Raw genomic sequence first — 16,085 nt, forward strand, 5'->3', positions numbered from 1 at the left:
TTCCCAGCACAAGACGAAGCCTAGCCATCACGGGGCACAGGGCAGGACCAAAGAGAGCTGGGATGGCACTGCTTCCAGTTCCATCACTGGCTTCTGAGCCACAGGGGAGGGGTGCCCTGCCCCCGCCCCCAGCTTCAGCTGTTGTCCAGACTGGCGTAGTAGCCAGTCGAGTTTGACAGGACCAGGGCCCTCAGGAGCCCCAGTCATGGAGTGTCTCAGAATGGCCATAAAGTGTCCCAAAATCTGAGCTGCCATGAAGGAAGCCAAGAAGTGGGCACTACGTCCCCAGACCCTTTAGTGAGGTGGCCCAGACTGCCCGGCCTGGCTGCTGTGTCAGCACGGCCTCGCGGGATGCTGGGAAGGTAGCAGAAGGGACTGTGGAGGGACTGTGGAGGAACCTACGTCAGCCGAGAGATCCTGGGCTGGATGCGCCTCTAGCACTCGGTTTCCCTTTTCGTCCTCCACTGCTGGCTAGTTTGTTATCGTCTTCTTTTTGTCTGTGTGGGTCACGTGGCTTAAACTCAGCCTGGGCACTTTCTAGGTTCAAGGCTACCGCCGTACTCTTGAGCCAAGCCCCACTTCGGTTTTCTAGGGGTTAATTGGAGATAGAGTCTCAGGTCCTCTTGTGCCTGGCTAAAATGACTTAAGAGAGGAGCCGGAAGGAGCAGTGAACAGTGTGAACCCACACACAAAGTGCGGTGGGCAGTGTGGGAAACCTTGCTGCTCCCGGGCCTCGTGCTGCACGACTGCGGTTGTACCAGCAGCTGCAGAAGCCTGCTGACCTGTGAATCCAGGCCTCTCATCTCTCATTTGGGGACATTTCTGGCTATAGTCCCTACAGAGGTGTGAGTGCTAGGGTCTTCCGGGGGGGGGTGTGGGAGGGGAGCCAAATCCAAGAATGATGGAGACACAGCAGTCCCTGGATGGGCTGGGCAGAAGACAGCACAGCTGAGTGGCCTCAGAGGGCCAGGCTAAAAGCCACACCCCTGTCTGGAGGCCGGCGAGTTCTTACCAAGTGCAGAGGGGGTTACTGCCCTGTCCTCTGTGACACAAAGCTCTGCTGAGTTCCTGGCTCCTGAACCACTTTACACCAGGAGCCAGGCCAACTGGTGATGGAGACAAACAGGTGGAGACCACTGGGACCCCAGAGGCCCTGGAACAGAGCCATGTACAGGAGCTAGACCTGGGAGGGGGCAGACCTCACGGCCTGTGGTCACCTGCTCACCAGCTGTCCTCCGTGGCTCCTTGTCTCTGTTGCGGACCTGGGGCTGCTGAGAATTCCTGAGGCACAGAGCACTTAGGCCTCAGTAATTTTTTTTTGGGTGCCAGGCCGGGGGCCTGGGGTCAAGGTCTGGGTACTGTCCTCTTGCGGCTAGCGCGCCACCATTTTGAGTCACAGCTCTACTTTGGATCTTCTGATGGCATAGTGGAGATGAGTCTTGTGTAGGGCTGGGAACGTGGCCTAGTGCTTGCCCAGCATGCATGGAGCCCAGGGGTTGATTCCTCGGTACCACATACACAGAAAAAGTGGTGCTGTGGCTCAAGGGGTAGAGCACTAGCCTTGAGAAAGCCCAAGGACAGGGCTCAAGCCCTGAGTTTCAGCTCCAGGACTGGCAAGGCCAAATGAAAAAAGTCATGGACTTTCCTGCCTGGGTTGGCTTTGAACCACCATCTCAGATCTCAGCCTTCTGAGTAGCTGGGGTTATAGATAAGAGCCACCAGTGCCTGGCTTGTCTTAAAAAAGTGCAGTGCTTCATATGAGGAGGGTTGGGTCTCAGACTCTGCACACCTTTTCAAGCCTTGATCAGATCGGACAACTCACCTGGATTTCTGGTCTGCAGTGACCTTGTTTTCAGAGGTGCTGTGAACCCAGCTTGGCAGAGATGTCCCAGGGAATTACCGGGGCTGACCTCGGCAGGTGCTCAGGCTCCTCCCGAGGTACAGGAAAGGCTGTGTGTCCCTGGAAACTTCAAAGCACCTGCATACCCCTGAGGGGTCACTGTCACCCAGCCGCCTCAGCCACAGCTTGGAACTGCAGCTCTAGCTGAGGGAGGCCTTTGTGCCTTTCCATTCTGTTTCTTCCTGCTGCCAACCTCTAGGCTGGTTGGTGTCTCAGAAGGCGCTGTTCACAGGGGCCATACACCCAAGACAGGCCACAGGCACCAGAGGTCTGGGGACACCCTTCTGGACAGGGACGGCCGGTGTAGCCCGGTCCCCACCAGCTCCTGCGTCTGTGACGCATGTCCGTCCCCTCCCACACAGCCTGGCCTCTGCTCCAGACCCTCTTCTTCTGTCTCATATCCTTGCCATGAAATAATGGTTTTGAAATGAGCCGTGGGATGATCTTGGTCCTCACCACAGGCCTGAAAGCAGCTGGGCCACCAACCATGGGGCCAAAATGTCCCAAACCGTGAGCCTAAGTAAACTCTTCCTGGGTTGATCATCTTAGAGTGATAGTACTGGGAAACTGGCCACCGGGTCAACCTCTGGAGGTCAGGATACGCAGAGCTCACAGTGAAATGACCGGTGGAGTAGGTCAGAAGAGCTGGCATGGGAGCTCTGTCTGTAACCCTAGCCCCTCAGGAAGCTGGGGACCGTGGTTCAAAGCCAGTCCAGGCAGAAAAGCTGAGAGAGGAGCTGTGGCCCAAACCCCAGGTCCAGCACATAAAAACTAGAAATAGAGCTGTGGCTCAAGTAGTAGAGTGCCGCCATTGAGGGGGAAAAAAAAATAAGCAAGTGCCTAGCATGCAGGAAGTCCTGGGTTCAATTCCTCAGTCCCCCACACAGAAAAAGCCAGAAGAGGAAGCTCAGGAAAAGAGCCAGGCCCTTGCTGGAGGGGAGGGCGTGGAAGAGTCTCATGGACTCTCCTGCCTGGGCTGGCTTTGAACTGTGATCCTCAGATCTCAGCCTCCTGAGTAGCTAGGATTACAGGTGTGAGCCATCCGTGCCTGGCTTCAGAAGTTTTCTAATGCAATCCCGCTTGTTAGTTCTCATGTTCCTTCTCTTTCGCTTTCTGCTAAGATCCTAGAACATCAGAGTTCTATTTAGGAAGTTACTACTCAGGCTTGTTTATTTGCTGTCTCCTCCCCTGCTTCTGGCTCCACTTCTGGCTGAAAAGCCAATGGTAATTATTGGAGTTAAGTGTCATCAACTTTCCCATCTGGGATCCTCAGATCTCAGCCTCCAGATGTCAGGCATGAGCCGCCGTGCCTGGCTCTGCAGGCTGTTTTTGAGAGGGGGTCTTGCCTGGGCCCGAGCCCGGGCCCGGGCCTGTGCCTGCTTTAGGCTCGCTCGTCTTTGCTGGTTCACAGATACATGGCACGCCCACTGCAGTATCACAGACTAATGAATGGTTCACGATCTTCTCAACCCAGCCCTCCATGGAGCTTAGGGTGACAGACCCCACTGCCCAGTTACGGCTTGAGGATTCTGGAACTTCCCTTCCAGAATTAGCCTGGGACTACAGTCCTTCTGGTTTCCGTCTCCCAAGTAGCCAGGATTACAGGAGTAAGTCATGGGCACCAGGAATCTTTGTTGCTGGTTGCTTGTGGCCAGCATGAGGTCTCACAGGAGGAAGAGAGTGGACAGCTTTGCCACACTTTTGACCGAAACACCCAGCATTCGGTCCATTATTAAGTATCATGTTAGCTGCAGGGTTTTTTTTTTGCTTGTTTTTGTTTTTGCCCAGCATCAGATTAGTCCCATTCAATTTCTGGTTTGCGGAGAGTATTTGTAAGGAACCCATCCTACAGGACCATGTGGAGACAGGACAGAAGTTTAATAGGGGGGGCATTTTGCCCACAAGAGAGGGAAAGAGATGGCGTCTGGGCCCATCCAGGTAGATTGGGTTCCGCTGATGTAGCTGCCCTGGGAACGGAGCAGGAGGGACTGAGGACCCGAGGTGGGGAGAATGCTCAGTGTCAATCAGTGCACATTCAAGTCCATCAGTTGCTTTCTCTGCATCATCTGATAGATGGCTTTTTTTTTTTTTGCCAGTCCTGGGCTTAAGCTCAGGGCCTGAGCACTGTCCTTGGACTTTCTCAAGGCTAGAGCTCTACCACTTGAGCCTCAACACCACTTCCGGCTTTTTCTAAGTATGTGGTACCGAGGAATCGAGCCAGGGTCTTCGTGCATGCCAGGCAAGCACTTTAACCACTAGGCCAAGCTCCTGGCCCGATGGCTTTCTTTTTTAGACTGCTCTTGGCTTGAGCCCCGTTATTGCATTCCTGTGTGGCTGCACTGGTTTTGTTGCCATGTTATGACTCCATTAACGGATTTGTGATTGAAGGGCTCCATGTTCTGCATTGGGAGTGGTCTCTTCCCCTTCTGGTTTTCCCAGTAATGTGAATGAGGAGTGATTTTGAAGTCTATTCTGTACACTCAGACCCTGTTTTCTGAACTAGGTGTGTGGAATCACATGGAAGGGACCCATGTTTTGCTTTAGCAGGTAGTTGGTCACCCATGGGGCTCAGAACCACAGGCTGTAGGCAGCCTGTGGGCCGAGGCCTCTGCTGCCCTGGACTGTTGCTTCTCAAGCTTTGGCATGCCAGCTAGGGGCTGGGCTGATGTACACCGCTGGTGGGGAGGCACAGAGATTTTTCTTTTTTTCTTTTTTGTCTTGGGGCTTGAACTTGGGCCTGAGTGCTGTCCCTGAGCTCTTCAGCTCAAGGCTGTGCTCTGCCATCTGAGCCATCGCACCACTTGCGGTTTGCTTCATTGGAGACAAGAGTCTTACTTCATGCCTGGGCTGTGAACCGCACTCCTCAGATCCCAGCCTCCTGAGTAGCTGTGATTGCAGGCCTGAGCCACGGGCACCCAGCCACGGCGTTGCTTTACGGTCTCCTCTGTGTCTTTTCTCGGGGACCACACATCCTCAAACCTTGAGGGAACCTTCTTTCCTGTGGGGCTGTGGGTGTGTATGAACTAGGCGTTGGTCATGATGTGACTTAAGAATCTGGGATGTGAGAACAGAAAAAAGCAAAATGGCTATCACTCCAGGTTGCCCCCAAAGGACCATCTCACAAGCCCTAACGGTCCTGAGGGGTTCTGACCTGTGAGCAAGGAACCACTTTCCTTCCTGTCTTTGAGCCAGACTGGAGCATCTGGAGTTGTGGCCGTTGTGGCCTGGCTGTGGGAAACAGGCCAGATTTCTGTGTAAGTGGCTTTAGGTTGGCAGTGGCTGAGGTTTCTTGTGGTCACTAACAAATTGCCACAAATCTCCATTGCATTAAGGTGCTGTAGGCCACAGCCTTGCTGGGAAATCTGCATCTGTCCTTTGCACTCCTGGAGGCACCAGCAACTCTTGGTTCTCAGTCCTCCTCCCTCTCCTCCTCCTCCTTCCCCTCCCCCTCCTCCTCCCCTTCCTCCTCCTCTTCCCCCTCCTCCCCCTCCTTCTTCTCCCCCCCACTCGGCTGGAACAGGTGTGCTCCGGCCCACCCCTTCTGCTGCCCTCTGTCAGGACCTCAGATGATGATGCAGCCATGTCCCCTTGCCTGTCCCTGGTGGTAGTGGTGAGCTGGCTCTCCCCAGCGCTGGTCAGCCACCGCTCCAAGATCCCTGAAGCAGGCTGAGCACGGCCACGGCCACAGGGCTTGCATTCTTTTTCTCCAAGCCTGCTTCTCTCTGCCCTGATTGCTTGAGAAGTGTGTCTGCCGGTGGACCTGCGCTGTCCTCTGACTGGGAAGGGCCCCGGGCTCTGGCTGGAGAGCTCCCTCCTTTCCCAGGCTGGGTCTGGACCAGTCTTTCCTTCTAGTCCTCTTGTCCCTGAGGCCCAGGGGCCTTGAGGCCTCTGTGGGGCATGGACTGTCCACAACTGGATGTGGAGCCCTTCCTGGCAAGAGGCAGGGGTCCCGAGGCATCTGAGAGCCAGTGGGGTAAGGGGGGGCTGGGGTCAGCTGGCTACCTTGCCACAGTCCAGTGGGCACCTCCGGACCTGGCCATGACCTCGATGGCCCTTTGTGCCTGCTAGCCAGATGCTTGCCTGGTCCCTACAACTTAGGGCAGGGCACAGACTGGTCACCTACACAGAATCCACCACGAGCCCAAGTGAGCCACTCGCATCCACCCATCCTGTACAGGGCCCGGGAGGGGGCTGTGGGTACAGGACCCTCCGTCCCCTCTGTAGGAGGGAAGTGAGGCAGGCAGGAGGGTCTGCCCTCGACCGGGGCACACAGGACGAGGCTGCCCTCAGGGTGGCAGGGGGGAGAGGGTGGAGGCCCAGGGAGGAGGAGTGCAGAGTGGGACCCGGGCCAGAGCTCCGGCTTGTTCCTCTGATAGTCTGGTACTTCTGTGGCTGCAGCAGAGACCCAGGCAGGGCCCGGCCGCGTCCCTCCGTCCCTTCCGGCCACCGACGCGGCCTGGTGGGCCCGGCTCTGCCCTGCGCCCTGCGCCCTGCCGCCCTCCCCTGCGCCCTGCGCCCTGCCGCCCTCCCCTGCGCCCTGCCGCAGCCGAGGCCACCTGCTGCCGGCCTGGTGAGCGGGTCACTGCCGCGGTCTGGGCCGGGTCCGGGGGGCGTGACGAGGCCCGGGCGCCACCCCGGGGGTGGGCCGGGCAGGGGCGAGGGGCGCGGGGCGGGGCCCGGCCGGGGGCGGAGCGGGCGGCGCGGCGCTGCGGGGCGCTCGGCCCTGCTCGGAGTCTCGGCGCGGCGGGTCCGCAGCGTCTCCCGGCGGCGGCGGGGCAGGTAGGCGCTGGCGGCGGGCGTGGGGCCAGGCCGCGGACCCGGGTGGTCTGGAGCCTCCGCCCCCTCCGCCCGGGCGCAGGGTCTGGGCTGGGCCGGGCCGGGGCGAGGCGGCTGCGGCCTGGAGAGGCCGGCGCGGCCCGGACCAGGCCCGGCGGGCGAGGCCTCGGGGAGGGAAGGGGCGCGGGGTGGGGTGGGCGGGTTGGGGTCTGGGCAGCCGCGGCGCGCTGCACGGCTCTCGGCCGGGCCGTGGGCCTGGGCTCGGGCGCGCTGGGGTCCCTCCCACCGCCGGAGCCGACGGAGGCCCTGGCTTCCCGGGGCGGCGGGGGCTCGGCGTGCGGAGTCCGGGGCCCCCCCCCACCCCCAGTGGGACAGGCTGAGCCCAGCACGTCGCGGTGTCCTTAAGGTCTAGACAGAGTCCCGGGGCCGGCGCGTGCGGGAGCGTGGCCCGGCCAGGGGCGGGGGCGCGGCCGCCGCGAGAAGACGGGGCCGTGTCCCGAGTTTGGCCCTGGAGGTGGAGAGGAGCTGTGGCAGGGTGGCGGTGAACACTCGTGAAGAGAAGTGGGGCGCGGGGTGCAGGGGCAGTGGGGTGCAAGGCGCAGGGTGCAGGGGCGCGGGGTGCATGGCGCAGGGTGCAGGGGCGCGGGGTGGAGGGCGCTGGGTGCAGGGGCGCGGGGTGGAGGGCGCTGGGTGCAGGGGCGTGGGGTGCAAGGCGCTGGGTGCAGGGCGCTGGGTGCAGGGGCGCGGGGTGCAAGGCGCTGGGTGCAGGGGCGCGGGGTACAGGGGCGCGGGGTGCAGGGGCGCGGGTGGAGGACGCGGGGTGCAGGGCGCGGGTGCAGGGCGCAGGGTGCAGGGGCAGTGGGGTGCAGGGCGCAGGTGCAGGGGGGTGGGGTGCAGGGCGCGGGGTGGAGGGCGCGGGGTGCAGGGCGCAGGTGCAGGGGGGCGGGGTGCAGGCGCGGGGCGCAGGGGCGCGGGATGGACCGCGCGGGCGCAGGGGCAGCAGGGTACAGGCCCGCGGGGTGCAGGACGCGGGGCGCAGGGCAGTGACGGTAGGAAAAGTGGCCAGGACCGGAAGAGCACACCTCTTCGGGCCGAGCGGGCGGGAGCCGCGGAGGAGCCAAGGCCCGCAGGGCCCGCAGGGCGGACTGGACAGGAGACCAGGCCTCGGGGCTGCAGGGCCGCAGGGCGAGGGAGGCTTGGAGATGGACGGCGGGGAAAGCTGCCGAGCTCTGCCCGGGGCTGGGCCCTGGCCGAGCGCTCCCGGCTTCCCCGTGGGCTCAGCCCGGGCGCCCGCCCACCTTCCCGCCCGACCCCGGGACCCACGGCCGGGCTCGGGGCGCGCGCCGGGGAGGAGCCGGGGAGGGTCCCGGGCTCCGCGGCGGGGCTGCAGCGCCCCCTGGAGGCGCCGCTCCCCGGCTCCGGGTCCCGTGCGCTCGGCGCCTGCGCGCGGCGGCGGCCCCGGCTCCCCCGCCTGCGCCCTCCCTGCGCCCCCCTGCGCCCCGCCCTGCGCCGGACGCGGGGTCCGGGAGCGGCGGCGGCCCGCTGGGGACTCGGGGCCACCCAGCACGGAGGCCTGACCCGTCTCTCGTCTTCCCCAGGTCCCGAGCTCGCCAGCCCGGAGCGGCGGCGCCCTTCGGGCGGGCCGGCCCAGCCCCGCGCCCGGCCCCGCCGCGCCATGCCGGCCGGCTGAGCGCCGCCGCCGCCGCCGCCGCCGCCGCCGCCGCCGCCGCCGCCGCCGCCGCCGCCGCCGCCGCCGCGCTCCGGGCCGCCGCAGGACCGCGTCCCGCCTGGCGTGGGGTCGGCGCGCGCCCGGGCCGGGGCCGCGGCGGCCGACCATGGTGCTGCCGCCCCCGGACCGGCGCCACGTGTGCCTGACCACGCTGGTGATCGTGGGCAGCATGGCCGTGATGGACGCCTACCTGGTGGAGCAGAACCAGGGCCCGCGCAAGATCGGCGTGTGCATCATCGTGCTGGTGGGCGACGTGTGCTTCCTGCTGGTGCTGCGCTACGTGGCCGTGTGGGTGGGCGCCGAGGTGCGCACGGCCAAGCGCGGCTACGCCATGATCCTCTGGTTCCTGTACATCTTCGTGCTGGAGATCAAGCTCTACTTCATCTTCCAGAACTACAAGGCGGCGCGGCGCGGCGCGGCCGACCCGGTGGCGCGCAAGGCGCTGACGCTGCTGCTGTCGGTGTGCGTGCCGGGCCTCTTCCTGCTGCTCGTGGCCCTGGACCGCATGGAGTACGTGCGCACCTTCCGCAAGCGCGAGGACCTGCGCGGCCGCCTCTTCTGGGTGGCGCTGGACCTGCTGGACCTGCTGGACATGCAGGCGCACCTGTGGGAGCCGCCGCGCAGCGGGCTGCCGCTGTGGGCCGAGGGCCTCACCTTCTTCTACTGCTACATGCTGCTGCTCGTGCTGCCCTGCGTGGCGCTCAGCGAGCTCAGCATGCAGGGCGAGCACATCGCGCCGCAGAAGATGATGCTCTACCCGGTGCTCAGCCTCGCCACCGTCAACGTGGTGGCCGTGCTGGCGCGCGCCGCCAACATGGCGCTCTTCCGCGACAGCCGCGTCTCGGCCATCTTCGTCGGCAAGAACGTGGTGGCGCTGGCCACCAAGGCTTGCACCTTTCTGGAGTACCGCCGCCAGGTGCGCGACTTCCCGCCGCCCGCGCTGGCGCTCGAGCTGCAGCCGCCGCCGCCCGCCCGCGCGTCGGCCCCGGCCCCGCTGCACGGCCCTCCGGGGCGCCCCCGGGGGCCCTCGCCACCGCGCGAGGACGCCCTGGACACGTGACACGTGACGGCGCCTGGATGAGGACGGGGACGGCGGCCTGGACGGGGGTCGGCGCCTGGACGGGGGACGGCGGCCTGGATGAGGACGGGGACGGCGCCTGGACGGGGGACAGCGGCCTGGACGGGGGCGGGAGCCTGGACACGTGACGGTGTCTGGACAGGGAAGGCAGCCTGGCCGCAGGATGGTGGCCTGAACAGGGATGGCGCCTGGACATGGGGTGGCACCTGAATCAGGGACGGTGGCCTGGACACGTGACAGCGCCTGGATGCGGGACAGCGCCTAGATGTGCGATGGCGGCTTGGACACCCTAGACGTGGGGTCAACGCCCTGGATGCAGGATGGCAGGATGGAGCCCTGGATGCCCTGGACGCGGGACGGCGCCCTAGACACGTGATACCCATCGGCTGGGCAGCTCGAGGCTGGCTCCGGCGGGGCGGGATGAAGGGGCTGGCCGGCTCCTGTCCATGGGGCGCCATGCTGTGCCTGGGGCCCGCTTCTTCATCTCAGGAATCCCTCGGACCACCGCAGACCGCCAGCCTGCCTCAGTGACCCTGCCAAGTGGAGGTGCCCGAGCCCCTGTGTGCCCGGCAGGTGCCTGGGTGGAAGGGAGGGCCGTGCCTGTGGACACCGTTCCCCGGGTGGGGCCTCTGTCGTTTTAAAGACTCGTGTTTACAGTTTTGTATTCGAGACTGCCTTGCCTCTTTTCTGCGATCCTGTATGACAGCTGGACAGGGGTGGCGAGGAGGGATGAGAGGCGGAGGCCAGAGGGCCAACTGGCCACTTCCCAGGGCTTTTCCAGGCTGTTCTCTGGAGCTCCCCACCTCACACACACTGCTCCCACCTTGACAGGTGCCAAAGCTTTGATGTGGCTCCTCACACGGGTATGCAGGCCCCGCCTTCCTCCCCCGCCTGCTTCCCTCTGCCCAGGGTTGCACCTCAGCTAGGAACCTGCAGCCTGTCCCCCCTCCCCTCCCGCGGGCTGGCCCGCCCCGACTCTGGCTGGTCCCAGTCCCCTGCCTGTCAGCACAGGTCCAGAAGGCCCTGCAGCTGGCCTGACCTCATCCAGCCGGCATGAGTGACTCTGGGTCTCCCCAGCCTGCAGGGTCTTCATGGGACTGTGGATCTGGCTGTGTTCCTAGGGCTCATGGTCCGGGACCCTTCCCCTGGGGCAGAGCCACTGTGGTCACATCTAGGTGTGGCCAGGAGACCCCCCCCAATCCAGGGCAGGGGTGACACAAGCCAGGCCTGCCCCTCACACACTGACACCCCTTCCCCACCCCACTCCCTGCTGGCCACCCGCCTGGCTTTTGGTAATCCTGGAGCACCCTCTCCTCGGGTGCACAGGGCCTGCGTTGGCGTGTCAGGGCCAGCCCTCCATGCTGTGGCCTTGTCTGGCCGCTGTGACCTCTGTGCTGATGGTGCTGTCCTGGCGTGTGGTGCCTGCTGTGCCCCTGTGGGCGTTGGCTGGCACCCTCTGCAAGCCTGGGGGAGGGACAGGCCCTGTGCGGGAGGGCAGCAGCCTGGAGGGGCCACAGACAGGGTGAGGTCACGGAGGTGCGGAGAGCACGCCTCTGCAGGGCTGCCAGCCTGGACTGCCCTTACGTGTGTGTCCTCTGTGGCCATGGGGTCAGCAAGTGAGGCTTTAGGAGTGAAGGGATGCTGAGGTCTGGGCGCCCCGGGCCCCGAGGCTGGTCTCCTGGTGTGGTTCTGCTCCCCCTCCTGTCTCTGGACGTCCCAGGCCTAGCCCAGATAGCAGATAATGGCCACAAGGACTCGGGTCCCTGACGTCCTCCTCGCAAAAGGGCTGGGGCCCGGGTTCCATTCTGCCCAAGCCTGGAGGTTTCTTCCCTCTCTTTCTTTTTTTTCCCCCCAGTCTTGGGCTTGAGCTCAGGGCCTGAGCACTGTCCTTGGACTTTCTCAAGGTTGAAACTATCACTTGAGCCTCAGCACCACTTCTGGCTTTTTTCTATGTATGTGGTACCAAGGAATCGAACCTGGGTCCTCATACATGCTAGGCAAGCACTCCACCACTAGCCAAACTCCCGGCCCTCTTCTCTTCATTTTATTTTATTTTATTTATTATTATTTTTTTCTCCAGTTCTGGGGCTTGAACTCAGAGCCTGAGCACTGTCCTTGGACTTTCTCAAGGCTAGAGCTCTACCACTTGAGCCTCAGCACCACATTTTTCTATGTATGTGGTACCAAGGAATCAAACCAGGGTCTTTGTGCATGCTAGGCAAGCACAAAGTTTGGCCCCAGGCCAAACTCCTGGCCCACTATTTTCTATTTTTCTTTTTTCTCACTGGGCATTGAACTCTAGACCTGCACAAGCTTTGCTGCTTGAGCCATGTCTCCAGACTAGTTTGTTTCTGACATAGCCTCAATCACCTCAGTAGGTGCCTTGAACTCCCTCTGCCCACTCCTGTCCTTGGGATTACTGGCAAGCAGGGTCCATCTTCCTGCTGCCTTCACAGTCCCTGAGGGCATCTGAAGAGCTGGACAGGAATCAGGACTCTGCAGCAAGGCTGGGAACCAAGGAGAGAGCGTTGTCTTGCGGTTTCTGTTCTGTGGTTCCCCCTGGAGACAGGGACAGACTGGCTGCATCCCAGCCTGCCCTCCCTGGCTTCCTGAGGGGCCTGGGGCTCAGGTAGAGCAGAGAAGTCAGCCAGGAGTCCTCCAGTCCTCATAATGCCCGCTTCAGCCAGCCTGGGGTCAAGACCCTCAGGAGAGCTGGAAGAGGCACTGGGCAGGGGCTGGCCCTGCCCAGAAAGGAGTTTGGGGCCTGGGTGACGGGAGTGGAGTTGGGGTCCAGGTTGAGGGGGGGTGGAATCAGGGTCTGGGGTGACGGGGGTGGAGTTGGGGTCAGGGTCAGGATGATCGGGGTGGGGTCGGGGTCAGGGTGATGGGGGTAGGGTCGGGGTGAGGGGTGACGGGGTGGCGGTTGGAGTGGTGCCCGGGGACGTGTGTGAGGAGAGGCCCTTGGCCTGCAGCAGAGCACACATGGTCTGCAGAGCATCAGTGACCAGGCCTTGTCACGGGTCAGGACTCCCCTGTCCCCCACCCTGGCGAGTGTGCCCGGAGAACCCGGCCTGCTGGCCGCCAGTCGTTGTCCTGACCAGCATGGCGGCAGCCATGGGGGTTCTGCCCGGCTGGGGGGCTGGGCCCCGCCTGGGGCGCTGGGGGGGTGGGACTGCTCCAGATCCCACCACAAGCCCTTCCCGTCTGGACAGAGCAGCTGCAACCCCGGAACAGGGGCAGACGGGGACGCTTCAGGTGGCCACCACTATCGGCACTCCTCTAGAGCAGGACGGGCAGGACGGTCACCGGCCAGTCACCCTGGGAGGAGAGTGGACCTGCTGCTGCCTCCTCCTCCTGCTCCTCCTCTTCCTCCTTCTTCCTCCTTCTTCCTCCACCCTCCTCCTTCCTCCTCCATCCTCCTCCTTCCTCCTCCTCCTTCCTCCTTCTCCTTCCTCCTCCTCTTCCTCCTCTTCCCCCCTCCCTCCTCCTCCTCCTGTCTCCTGTCTCTTTCTCCTCCTTCCTCCTCCATCCTCCTTCTTCCTCCTCCATCCTCCTCCTTCCTCCTCCTCTTTACTCCTCCATCCTCACCTCCTTCGTCCTCCTTCCTCTTCCTCCTCCTTCTCCTCTTCTTCCTCCTCCTCCTCCTGCTTCCTCCTCCTCCTGCCTTCTCCTGTCTCTTTCTCCTCCTCCTCCTCCTCCTCCTCCTCCTCCTCCTCCTCCTCCTCCTCCTCCTCCTCCTCCTCCCTCCTTCTGCCTCCTCCTGCCCTCTGTCTCCCTGGGATGCGGGCTGTTCCTCTGCTCTGGCTTTCTCTCTGTGCACCCCCCTGAGGTGGGAGGTTGTGAATTCACCTCTTCTCCAGTGGCTTCACTTATAAAACCAAGTCAAGTGCCATTTAAGAAGGAGAAGATGGAGTCCCAGTGGGAGGAGGCCAGGGAGAGCTGCTGCCCCGGGTCAGCCTGGGTGTGAGGCCTGGGGCAGGGTCACAGTAGGGGCTGAAGCTCTGGTTGACAAGGAAGAGGGACAACGGCCCTAAGGGTGGGGTTAGTGGAGGGAGGCAGGGGGCAGTGGGACAAAAGGGCCACCAGGGGGCACTCGAGCGCTGTCTTTTGGTCACCGATGGCGGCCGTCAGAGGGGCCTCGAGGCCTGTGCAAGGCTGTGCTGATTATTCATTGGTCTAGGCTGCTGGCTGTGTCAGGGCCCCTTCTCCTGAGTCTTCTCTTCAGTCCTTTACCGCCAGGATCTGGCCAGTACCCTGAGAAGGAAGCCGGGGGTCTTTCTGGCAGAGCATGGCCATTTCCCCGGGGCATCTGTTACTCTTCTCATCGCTGGGACAAAATACCTGACCTACAGAGCTGGGAGGAGGAGGGGGCTTTTTGGCTCCCGGCTTCAGACGAGTCTGTCCAGGGTCTCCTGACTTTGTGCTTCTGGGCGCCAGACCGGAAGCAGAGAGGAACAGTAACAGGAGGGACGGGGCAGGACCCGCCCCCGGCACTGACTTCCTCCAGCCAGGGCCAGACGTCCAACCCCAGGGCTCGCCACCAGTCAGGCTTGGTCACCTGCCTCTCAAAGTGAACAACAGGAGCGAGCTGTTTTCGTGAACGTGGCATCATACGTGAGCCCCAGACACTTCGTGAACGTGGCATCGTACGTGAGCCCGTGTCTGGGGTAGTGATACGGCCTCCAGTCTCCAGGGAGCAGGTGTGGGCAGGAGGCAGAGCTCTGCAAGATTAGGCGTCCTGGGAGCAACATGGCTGGCTGATGGTCAGCTCCCTCCCCAAACCTGACGGCTCCAAGGGCCACTCTGACTGAGAAGAGCTGGTGTCTCCTGCATGGGCCCGTCTGTTCCTGGAGTCCAGGGCAAACGCAGGTTTAGGGCAGTGCCTGGGGGTTTTCTAGGGCCTTTCCTGGGGCCTGGAACTGGCCATGGTAACAGCTCTGACCTGCATACTTCAGCTGGAGGGTGATAGGGAGCCACTCCTTAAGGCAGGCTCACGTGCAGAGGTGAGCAGCGTCTGACCCAGACACCATGCGGGAGCCGGGCCAGGCTGTGTTTACCCGGTGTGCGGTCACCTTTGGATCTAGGGAGGAGCGCCTGGAGTTTCCAAGCTCCTGTTATGCTACTGCCTGCATCCTCCGGCTCCGAAGTCTGATGCTCTCGGGGGTGGGTCTGCTCACCAGGGCAACAAACTCCTTCTCATCTTCCGGGTGTCATTCAGTCCAGCCACGTTGACAGTGTGCTAACCGTCCCCAGCCAGCCCTCGTCAACTTGACACCCAGACTCATAACCCAAACCGGAGGGGCTGTAGCCCCCTAATCCCAGCCAACTGGGGTCCACATGGAGACGACCCTCCCACTCAGATGAACCCCCGTTGTGTAAGGCCCAGAGGTCCTGGGGAGCTTTGGTTCTGTAGCACAGACTCCGTGTCCCCCAAACCCTGACCCTGACTCTGGGGTGCTGTGACCCTGGCCTGGGGCAGCAGGTCTCCGTTCTGAGAGGCCCAGGGCTCCAGTCTGGCTGAGTGTCCAGGCACTGGAAAGCTGTCGGGGTCTCTATTATCAACATATTATAATCATCATTTTGTGGTAAAAGATTTCAGAGAATTTAACATCTACCCAACATGAAATGGTTCTGAGCAGGCATGCTTTGAATGTTAAAATTCTCCTCTTTCCCAAGCTGGGCACCCATGGCTCTCGCCTGTCATCCTAGCTACGCAGGAGGCTGAGATCTGAGGACCACAATTTGAAGTCAGTTTGGGCATGGAACTCTGTGAGACTTTTGTCTTCAATAAGCTACTCAGAAAAAGCTGGAAGTGGTCTGTGGTTCAAGGGGTAGAGTGTTAGCCCTGAGAAAAAAGCTCGGTGTGGGCATGTGCACGTGCATGTACACACACACAGACACACAGACACAGACACACGGACACACAGACATAGACACATATACAGACACACAAACAGAGACACAGACACACAGACACACCCACAGATACAGACACAGACACACATACACACAGACACAGACACACAGACACACAGACATAGACACACAGACACACACACATACACAGACACATACACAGACACACACACAGATACACAGACACACAGACACACATACACACAGACACAGACACAAGCAGACAGACACAGACACAAACACACAGAATTCATATCTTTACTATGCGACTCAAAGACTGGATTTAGTGCTCTGAGTCTTGCTGGGAGCAAGCTGAGCCATGTCATGCTGTCCAGTGTTCTGGAAGCTGCCCCTTGGACGTGCAGGGTCCCAGGTGCATGTTGGGCAGAGCAGGGTCTGAGGTGTGTGGTCTGAGGCGTGTGGTCTGAGGTGTGTGGTCTGAGGTGTGTGGTCAGGTATGTGTGGTCTGAGGCGTGTGGTCTGAGGCGTGTGGTTGGATATGTGTGGTCTGAGGTGTGTGGTCTGAGGCGTGTGGTTGGAGGTGTGTGGTCTGAGGTGTGTGGTTGGATATGTGTGGTCTGAGGTGTGTGGTCTGAGGTGTGTGGTCTGAGGTGTGTGGTTGGATATGTGTGGTCTGAGGTGTGTGGTTGGATATGTGTCGTCTGAGGTGTGTGGTCTGAGGTGTG

General features: G+C 61.9%; 1 protein-coding gene across 1 annotated transcript; it reads left to right on the forward strand.

Annotated features, from left to right (window-relative positions):
- The first annotated feature begins 8,485 nt into the window (after positions 1–8,485).
- Tmem121 (transmembrane protein 121) lies at positions 8,486–9,465 on the forward strand. Its single transcript, XM_090345441.1, has one exon. It carries the CDS (start codon positions 8,512–8,514, stop codon positions 9,463–9,465), a length of 954 nt encoding a protein of 317 aa, XP_090201567.1. The 5' UTR covers positions 8,486–8,511.
- Positions 9,466–16,085: the final 6,620 nt, after the last annotated feature.

This window comes from Megascapheus bottae, chromosome 14 (assembly GCF_031878675.1).
Source record: "Megascapheus bottae isolate mThoBot1 chromosome 14, mThoBot2.hap1, whole genome shotgun sequence".
NCBI classification, from domain to species: Eukaryota; Metazoa; Chordata; class Mammalia; order Rodentia; family Geomyidae; genus Megascapheus; species Megascapheus bottae.